The sequence below is a fragment of the Lampris incognitus genome, chromosome 5 (genome assembly GCF_029633865.1).
Source record: "Lampris incognitus isolate fLamInc1 chromosome 5, fLamInc1.hap2, whole genome shotgun sequence".
Lineage (NCBI taxonomy): Eukaryota > Metazoa > Chordata > Actinopteri > Lampriformes > Lampridae > Lampris > Lampris incognitus.
In genome coordinates this window covers 30,634,861-30,645,032 of record NC_079215.1, presented here as the reverse complement: position 1 = coordinate 30,645,032, position 10,172 = coordinate 30,634,861, and the positions used below count along the sequence as shown (strand labels likewise).

The window sequence follows — 10,172 nt, the reverse complement described above, 5'->3', positions numbered from 1 at the left end:
GACATAGTGTGTGGGAGGATCACGTTATTCCCCCCAGTTCCCCCTCCCACCAAACAGGCGCCCCGACCAACCGGAGGAGGCGCTAGTACAGCGACCAGGACACATACCCACATCCGGCTTCCCACCCGCAGACACAGCCAATTGTGCCTGTAGGGACGCCTGACCAAGCCGGAGGTAACACGGGGATTCGAACCGGCGATCGCCATGTTGGTAGGCAATGTAATAGACTTCTATGCTGCCCGGGTGCCCTCAATCATGATTTTTTTTTTTAAATGAGAGCACCAGACACACAAGACACATGTGAAATTTTCACCAAATAAACATTTATTCTTTTGTCATGTTATACAAGTGTTTCCCCCAACGTTCACAAAAGGTTTTACAAATTACCGACTATACATTACAATTGAAAAAAAAAGTGGCTGAGACAAATATGAGCAAAGATATAAAATTAGTACTGCATAGGTTGCATAATTTTCGACTCCATGTGTGTTGTGGAGCCACAGCACTTGACAATGTATATTGACATGCCACGTCAATATACATTGTCAAGTATGTCATTACAAAACATTAACATTTATTAACATTAGTGTTAACATTTCTTTTTTTAATATCATTATGTAGATAAGGCCCTGTGATTATCTGACGGCCTGTCCAGGTTGTCTCCCTGCCTGCCACCCAGTGACTGATGGGATAGGCTCCAGCGTCCCCGTGACCCTGAGTTATATAAGCAGTTAATATATATATATAAGCAGTTTTGATAATGAATGAATGTCATGTCATGCCTTCATAAAGAGAAAGGAGCAACAGTGATCACATGGACTATTCCTGAAAAATCTCATTTAAGTTGAGGTAGGCAGTTTTTTTATTGGCATCATTGGGAAAAAATTCCATAGAAACGGATGACCCGCTGTGGCGACCCCTAACGTGAGCGGTCGAAAGTAGTAGTAGCAGTAGTAGTATATCATAATTCAAATGGTCTGAGAGAAAACTAGACTTCTGCATCTCCTCTTGGCTCTATATTCAGGTAAAAAAGAAAAAAAAATCTAGCCCAGGACAGAAGATTTTAGTCAATCACGGGTCAATTCAGAGACAGGGCATTCCTATTGGCAGTTCTACAAATGCAGATGCACATCACATCTGCCCTGCCCTACCGGTCGCTTGTGGTTGCAACCCTAACCCTAAAAATCAATAAGACCAACTCGAACTGGCTGCTTTACATGAACAATATTAGTGTAACGAAGAGATCTGCTGAAACTTTTTAAAAAAAATTTTTTTTACTTGGACATATTATTTATCAACTATGATAGAAGTTTCATGAGTCTCGCTTTGACATTTCCTGGTTGCACAAGAGTGTAAAGGACTGAGTGATGCAGAGGTCATTTGTTGGTAGGGACATAGCGGAGTGATACGAGGCAGCACACCGAGAGGCGGAAGGATTTGCACTGGACTGTTCAATGGTACCTACTGCATCTTTAAGATTGGAAAAAGAAGTTTTTCATATTCAGTGTAGGCAGTGTTGTGATGTGGACGGTTTTGTGCAATCCTCTGCTTTGTCATTTTACCGTGGGTCTATAAAGATGAGTCACAATTCTCTCTTCTCTTCATACTGGCACATACAGGAGTCATGCTGACTATCCAGGTAAGGCTTGCAGCCCAAGTGCATGACGGCATCAAACAGCAGAGTCACCGTTGATTGACATGCTGCTGAGACAAAAGGTGTAGTGTGAGAAAACATACTTTATGGAAGAAACTCATTCTTTTAACCCATAACTGCTACTCTTTTATCTGAAGCAGATGAGAAAGCGTTCTTTTTTTTCCTCCCCAATTGTACCTGGCCAATTACCCTACTCTTCCAAGCTGTCCCGGTCGCTGCCCCACCCCTTCTGCCAATCCGGGGAGGGTTGCAGACTACCACATGCCTCCTCCGATAAATGTGGAGTCGCCAGCTCCTTCTTTTCACCTGACAGTGAGGAGTTTCGCTAGGGAGACATAACACGTGGGAGGATCACGTTATTCCCCCCAGTTCCCCCTCTCACCAAACAGGCGCCCCGACCGACCGGAGGAGGCGCTAGTACAGTGACCAGGACACATACCCACATCTAGCTTCCCACCTGCAGACACGGCCAATTGTGTCTGTCGGGACGCCCGACCAAGCCAGAGGTAACATGGGGATTCGAACCGGCGATCCCCATGTTGGTAGGCAACGGAATAGACCGCTACACTAACCAAACGCCCTGAGAAAGAATTCTTAAAAGCAGATTTATTGTATACTGTGGACCATATCATTCCTGTATGTTTGGGAACATATTGATGGCACTGGACCAGCTTCAAGTGACTGTTAATAGTGACGTAGCTGGTCATCACAAAGGAGAGCTATGATGTTCCATTGGATATTATTGTTTTTTAATTTATGGCGTTTACCTGCAACTTATAGCTCTTTGTATCTCAATTTTTCTTTTCCTATTTTTATTCTCCTGTTCAACTGGTCTCAATTGGTAATTCTGTGATAAGATAAAAAAAAGGTCTATTCTTTCCTCTCCCTGCAAAGATCAACACATCAAGTGACAAAAGGTGCAACAAAATAGAGAATGTGTAACTAATATGCAATGTCTTCAGTTTCTGCTGTGATTAACCAAGATTAATCTTGTATTGTTTAATTGCATAGTTCATTCCTCATGATTGAAGGAATGTTCCCTCAGTTATTGGGTACATAGCTTGATGGCGGAAACATCCATGCACATGAATGATGAGTAAAATCTTGAAAATCAGGGTTAAAACTAACACATAAAAAACATGAGCAAACTGAAATAAGGGTTATATGACTCCTAGCTGCTACATTTCAATCAACCTTGAGAGAAAAAGACTCATGAAAGAAGCAGGACTACAGAAACGAAAAGAGATAAGGCACAGATAAGTCTCCTAGAGATCCTTTTATTATAAAAATATCTTAGTTTTGGAACCATTCCCAAGCTGAGACAAACAAATCTGGAGCGCCCTCTTAATGTTTTGTCAAAACTCAAATTTGCAGCAAAAGTTTCAAGTTTCTTGGTACTGTCTCTACAATGGCAAGAATACTTAATTGGGAGTTAATCAATTAAATGGAGTTGGGTAGGCCAAAGAGGACTGTTTCTGAATACATTTCATAAAATTGTAAAACATTTTGACATCAAGCATTTTGCATTTGGACAGACAATTTACTGGATTCGCTAAATTATTACTGTAGTTTGGCTTATAAACACAGATAACCGTCAGGTCCATGAATATAAAATGATGCTGTGTTTGGATAAATCTGTGTAAATGGAGAATAAAACAACAGATAATAAGACGAGACCAAAAACTGAACCATCTGCTGAGATTTAGAATATGCCTCATATGGTAACTGAAAATGTTCTTCTGGAAAAGCAGCAGTTGAACCAGTGGAGAGCAATGTCTCTGTGAGACCAACTCTGTTTCTCAGTAATCTAATAACATTATTTGGTCTAGGAAGTGCTTTGAAATCAGTTTGGAGGATTCTAAAATCTTGTATAACTGTAATTTGCAGGAGAAAAATGGTCAACACTATTTCTCTTTATTTGAAATTAGTTTAAAACCTTCACATTTGAAGCTGGAGGCAAAATATAGCTAATAACTTTTAAGGAAACTTGTCAAGGGTAACATCAAGGGGCAAACGATTGAACTTCATGTGAGACATTGGGCCTCATTCATCAATCGTTTGTATGTACAAATTTGTTCTTACACACCTATGGAATTTTATTAGCTCTCAGGATTGTCTGACAGTTAGCTAGCCTAATGTTTATTTGTAATTCCTTCCCCCTAACATCTATTGTCTACCTCTTGGAACAAGCAATCATCCAGGCTTGCAAAGACATCAGGGTTAACCAATTGGTGTCTAAATTCAGGGGTTACCCAGGTTCTACACTGGTCTTTGAATCTGAGACAAACTTCAGGGCTAAAACACATCATGGGTGTGTAAGAACAAACTTGTACCTACTAACGATTGATGAATCTACTACTACTACTACTTTTGGCTACTCCTGTTAGGGTCGCTACAGTGGATCATCCGTTTCCATCTCTTCCTGTCCTCTGCATCTTTGTCTGTCACACTAGCCACCTGCATGTCCTCCCTCACTAAATCCAAAAACCTCTTTGGCCTTCCTCTTTTCCTCTTGCCTGGCAGCTCCATATTCAGCATTTTTCTACCCAATACACTCAGCACCTCTTCTCAAACCGCACACCTCAACATTGTCACACTTCCCTCATACATATCCTGCACCACTCCTACATACTTCTCTGAAACTCCTGACTTCCTCATGCAATACCACAACCCGTCTCTCAGCACCCTGTCGTATGCTTTCTCTAAATCTACAGACACAATGCAACTCTTTCTGGCCTTCTCTATACTTCTCAATCAACATTCTCAAAGCAAACATTGCATCTGTGGTGCTCTTTCGTGGCATGAAACCATACTGCTGCTCGCTAATTGTCACCTCTCCTCTTAACCTAGCTTCTATTACTCTTTCCCAAATCTTCATGCTGTGGCTGATCAACTTTATACCTCTGTAGTTGTTACAGTTCTGCACATCGCCCTTGTTCTTGAAAATCGGTACCAGTATGCTTCTTCTCCACTCCTCAGGCATCCTTTCCAAGATTGTGTTAAACAATCTAGTTAAAAACCCCACTGCCATCTCTCCTCAACATCTCCATGCCTCCACAGGTATGTCATCAGAACCAACTGCCTTTCCACTCTTCATCCTCTTCATAGCTGCCCTCACTTCCTCCTTGTTAATCCACTGAACTTCCTGATTCACTATCCCTACATCATCCAACCTTCTCTCTCTCTCATTCTCTTCATTCATCAGCCCCTCAAAGTACTCCTTCCACCTTCTTAGCACACTTTCCTCACTTGTCAGCACATTTCCATCTCTATCCTTGATCGCCCTAACTTGCTGCACATCCTTCGCAGCTCGGTCCCTCTGTCTAGCCAATCGGTACAAGTCATTTTCTCCTTCCTTAGTGTCTAACCTGTCATACAACTCACCATACGCCTTTTCCTTTGCCACCTCTCTCTTTGCTTTACGCTGCATCTCCTTGTACTCCTGTCTACTTTATTCATCTCTCTGACTATCCCACTTCTTCTTTGCCTACCTCTTCCTCCGTATACTTTGCTGTACTTCCTCATTCCACCACCAAGTCTCCTTGTCTTCCTTCCTCTGTCCTGATGACACACCAAGTACCTTCCTAGCTGTCTCCCTCACTATTTCTGCAGTGATTGCCCAGCCATCGGGCAACTCTTCACTACCACCCAGTGCTTGTCTTAACTCCTGCCTGAACTCCACACAACAGTCTTCCTTCTTCAACTTCCACCATTTGATCCTTGGCTGTGCCTTCACTGTCTTCCTCTCCCTAGTCTCCAAAGTCATCCTACAGACCACCATCCAATGCTGCCTAGCTATGTTTTCCCCAGTCACCACCTTGCAGTCTCCAATCTCTTTAAGATTGTGCCTCATACATAAGATATAATCCACCTGTGTGTACTTTCCTCCACTCGTATACATCACCGTGTTCCTCCCTTTTCTTGAACTATGCATTCACCACAGCCATTTCCATCCTTTTCGCAAAATCCACCACCATCTGTCCTTCCACATTCTTCTCCTTGACACCAGTACCTACCCATCACCCCCTCATCACCTCTGTTCCCTTCACCAACATGCCCATTGAAGTCTGCTCTAATTGGGTACACTCTCCACCACTTCATCCAACTCACTCCAGAATTATTCTTTTTTTATAAATTTATTTCTGATTTTTCCCTTTTTTCTCCCAATTTAGTGGCCAATTGATCCCTATTTTAATTCAAACACCCACCCTCGTACTGCATGCGTTCGCCAACTGCATCTCTCCGGCCGGCAGTCTCGAAGGAAAGCGCCTCCCCACTTTCGTGACAAGGCGAATCCAAGCCGAACCACTGTTTTTCCGACACACACAGAGACGCATTCACATGACGAACACAAGCCGACTCCGCCCCCCTCCCGAAGACAGCGTTGCCAATGATTGCTGCTTCACCGAGTCCGGCCATAGTCTCCAGAATTATTCTTTCTCTTCCACTTCACATCCAACTTGCAGGGCATATGCACTGATAACACTCATCATCACACCTTCAATTTCCTGCTTCATACTCACCACTCTGTCCGACACTCTCTTCACCTCCAACACACTTTTGACATACTCTTCCTTCAGAATTACCCCTACCCCATTTCTCCTCCCATCCACACCATGGTAGAAGGGTTTGAACCCACCTCCGATGCTGCTGGCCTTATTCCCCTTCCACCTGGTCTCTTGCACACACAGTATATCTACTTTCCTTCTCTCCATCATATCAGCTGGCTCTCTCCCTTTACCAGTCATAGTGCCAACATTCAGTTCCAACTCTCATCTCTATACTCTTACTCTTCCTCCTCTCCCACTGCCTTTGGACATGCTTTCCCCCTTGCCTTCTCCTTCGCCCAACAGTAGAATCAGAATAAGATGAGAATCAGAATCATGTTTATTGGCCATGTAGGTTTGCGTATACATGGAATTTGAGTCCGGTTTCATGGCTCTCTCAGTGTACTTAACAACACTACAACACAACAATCTTTAGATATATACACAAGGATTGACTTACACAGGCAAAATAAGAGGTGATAAAGTGCAATGGTGCAGAGGATATCAGAGATGCTGAAATAAATGTTAGCAAGTTACTTACATACATGCCTGAGGTAGATGGACATGACAGAGCATACCAGTATACGTACAATGTACAGTACAAGTACAATATAGTATATACTGCACTACTACTACTACTAGAAATAGTAGTAGTAGTAATAGTAGTAGCTACTAGCGATTGATGAATGAGGCCCTACATTCTCCTTAACATGTAAACAATACCACAATGGAAATAACAATGTCAGAGAAGAAGTTGGCTCATATTTTGGACTGCGTGCAAATGCCCCTTGTGAACAGTCTTTTAGAGTGGCCCAGCTATATCACTTTGTGGTGCCAAAGTAGCCACAAGATAGTAGATGGTTCGCAGGCCAAAATCCCCGTTATATTTCTCAAAATAAGATCTGTGAGATCTGTTTCACACAGGATTAAGTCACCTACCAATTTTGAGTAAGGTGCTGTTTTATAGTAGCACTTTTATGAATTCACATTCTGGTGCAGTAATTCCTCACAAGAGCAATGTTAATAATGAATGTCTAATCTGGCTGGTTGACTGGGCCACTCAATTGGCAAGTTATGGCCATACTCTTGACAGTTAGCATCTCTTAAGCTGGAATCAGACTACATGATATTTTTGTCTTTCATGATGGTCACCATGTCAGATTAGGCAATCACAGTGCCATAAATTCTTGCCACATCTTGGCCAGGAGACTGGCAATACTACAAATATGACCCGACCAATCATCTTCTGCCTTTCACGATATTTCTTGGGTCAAGAAATTGTCAATCATTGCTACAGAAACGCTATGTGTTATGCTGGCGGTCTTGTGTTCCGAAACGAAAAAGAAAAGAAAAAATTATTGTGGACGCTGTTGCAGCTAGTGCTACTGGGGAATGATAACCTAGCATAGTTTAACCAGCTACTCACTGGGTTGCTGAAGTGCCTCTGCTATTTTTTGCCAACATTTAGCCCACCTGTTTTGACTCTGTCGTGGTCCTCCCTCAAGGAATCGTCAAAAAGGAAGGGGTATTGTTGCCACTGCTCAACAAACCTTTCCTTGGTTTCGTCGTTCCACCTAACAGCAGCAATAGCAGCATCGCATTCTCTTTGCCATGTTTACATGGGTGCACCAGAGAGCACTCTGTCATCCTATTACTCAACGTCAAGGAACATGTCGTAGGAGATGTCAGTCTAGGCAGGAAATTAATTCTCACATGCTACACTTTTTGTTGGGGTGTCGTGTCGTGGGGCGTCCCAGACGCCACATCGCTGTTCTTCGATTATGTCACACTACTCGGGGTAAAGACACCCGTTCATCATTCCCCATGTTCATAAATCAGGCCTGACACTGGAAATTTGTTGGCAACGACAAAATCATGTCAAAATTAGGCTGAAATCATGTAGTCTGATCCCAGCATTAACGGGTTCCTTGTGAGTAAATTACTGCTTCAAAATTTATATAGGTACTACCTGAAGATAGCCTTTAACTCAAAGAAAAAACAAATCAGTCGTTCTTTTCCCTTGTGTCAGTCACAGACCTGATTTGACCTTGTTTTTCAAATGGAAAAAATAGAATGGGGTTGCAGACAGTGAACCATCTGCCATATTGCGACTACCAAATTAATTCAGACAGGGCCACTCTATACGTGAGGTAATACTCACTTCTTTGACAACCAACCCAATGCCACATGGACAGGCATGAAACCACTATTATAGACACTTTCCTCAGCCTCGTTCCTACCTTGAACACTGTGGGCCAGTCCCAGAGTCTTTTGCACATTCCTGCAGATGGTCTCAAGGCAGTCTTGGAACTGCTCATCACAGTCATGTTTTTCACGACCACATGTGTCATAACAACGGTCATGTTGGTTGCAACATTTGGTCAAGGATGGGATACCTATATCAAACTGTACACAAAAATCACAGATCGGTCAAATGTGACGTACAGTGATTGGTGGTTTGTTTTGTTGTCTGCACCATCCATCCATTATTCAAACCGCTTATCTTGCTCTCAGGGTCGCGGGGATGCTGGAGCCTATCCCAGCAGTCATTGGGTGGCAGGCGGGGAGACACCCTGGACAGGCCGCCAGGCCATCACAGGGCCGACACACACACACACACACACACATACATACATACATTCACCCCTAGGGACAATTTAGTACGGCCGATTCACCTATCTTTGGACTGTGGGAGGAAACCGGAGCACCCAGAGGAAACCCACAGACACGGGGAGAACAGGCAAACTCCACACAGAGGGTGACCAGGGACGACCCCCAAGGTTGGACTACCCTGGGGCTCAGACTCAGGATCTTCTTGCCATGAGGCGACTGCACTAACCAGTGCCACCATGCTGCCCGACCAACTGTCTGCACCACCAATCAAAAATTAGCCTTGATGTTACACTTTATAAACTACCTGAAATCCAAACAATGGAGACCCACATCCATTGGGTGGGGGTGGCTTGTAACCAATACGAGGCACTGGCTTGTAACCTATGAGAAAGGAGCAAAGGTAAAGATGGTTTTTGTCCTCTTACCTTCAATTAGCTTGCTGAGAGATAACCAACAATGTAAATGAAAAGGGTGTATCTGATGAATGACTGATTCTATCACCCCAGTGGATATGTGTCTTCTGGCTAAACACCGCGGTTAATTCAGTGATATTTAAAAAGGTAGCAATAAATCAGTTCACAAAATGAATTCCCCATTAATCAAATAGCCTCGTGGTGGAAGACCTCTAACTTTGGAAATGTTTTCATGTTAAAAATTACCGATCAAAGTGACTGTTGTACAACTTTAACTGTCACGGTCACGGTGTGTGTTGGAAATGGAAAAGGGAAGGGGAGAGTATGAGTTTACCATCGCTGCATTTATAATGGCATAGCCCATCGTCGCCACCTATTAGGTCCAATGCAGCGTTTAGGTAAGTGTCAATCTTGTGTATCCCGTTGCGAATGGTTCTCAAAGTCATTCGCCAGTCTGGAGTTTCTGGCTGTTGTCTGCATGGAGATGCATACTGGATACGTACAAAGAGGTACAAACCAACAATAAAAACAGTTACGGAGCTGTGGCAGCGCATAGTAGTCTATTTAACGTCTGAAAGCAAATTAAGTTTCCCTTGGCACGTCAAGCTCAAAAACTCAGCTCAGTATATTCCCACAAACGTCACTTTGAGGTTTCACTGCATTTCTATATGTTGTTGTTTTCTTCTGTTTCGAGTTCACCTGTTTCGGTTCCAACGGACATCCGAAGAAACCCAGGCAGCGTCAACAACACTGTTCTTCTTCACCGGATTTAGTCTTTATCACGTGACCACGGATTGACCAATGAGGGTCGTGTTTAAAAATAGACGTTAGCGGCGCAGTGGTCGACCCACAACCCGCGTTTTCGGGTGAGTTTAAGAAAATATCACGGGTTCGGGCAAGTGGGTGGGTCAAAAAGTGACAAAGCAGCGTTCCGAGTAAGTTATA

The 10,172-nt window shown here is 43.3% G+C and overlaps 1 protein-coding gene across 4 annotated transcripts; it reads right to left on the bottom strand.

Moving 5' to 3' along the window:
• Nucleotides 1-316: 316 nt before the first annotated feature.
• Nucleotides 317-9,984, bottom strand: pla2g12a (phospholipase A2, group XIIA). Of its 4 annotated transcripts, none has more exons than XM_056280761.1 (5): nt 9,927-9,984; nt 9,562-9,718; nt 9,119-9,195; nt 8,442-8,607; nt 317-1,701 (listed from the first exon to the last, which is right to left on the bottom strand). In XM_056280761.1, the coding sequence occupies exons 2-5, from the start codon at nt 9,671-9,673 to the stop codon at nt 1,583-1,585; spliced, it is 474 nt and encodes a 157-aa protein (XP_056136736.1). In that variant the 5' UTR covers nt 9,674-9,718; nt 9,927-9,984; the 3' UTR covers nt 317-1,582. The 4 variants fall into 4 exon arrangements, with proteins under 4 accessions (XP_056136736.1, XP_056136734.1, XP_056136733.1 ...); XM_056280759.1 differs by having other exon boundaries at nt 317-714; nt 1,563-1,701; nt 9,562-9,955; XM_056280758.1 differs by having other exon boundaries at nt 9,562-9,955.
• Nucleotides 9,985-10,172: the final 188 nt, after the last annotated feature.

Coding starts and splice junctions, on each gene's coding strand:
- pla2g12a (XM_056280758.1), bottom strand. CDS start 9,781: ATGCGCTGCCACAGCTCCGTAACTGTTTTTATTGTTGGTTTGTACCTC. Junction 9,196..9,561: donor CCATTATAAATGCAGCGATG/GTAAACTCATAC, acceptor CCTTTCTCATAG/GTTACAAGCCAGTGCCTCGT. Junction 8,608..9,118: donor CTCCATTGTTTGGATTTCAG/GTAGTTTATAAA, acceptor TTTTGTGTACAG/TTTGATATAGGTATCCCATC.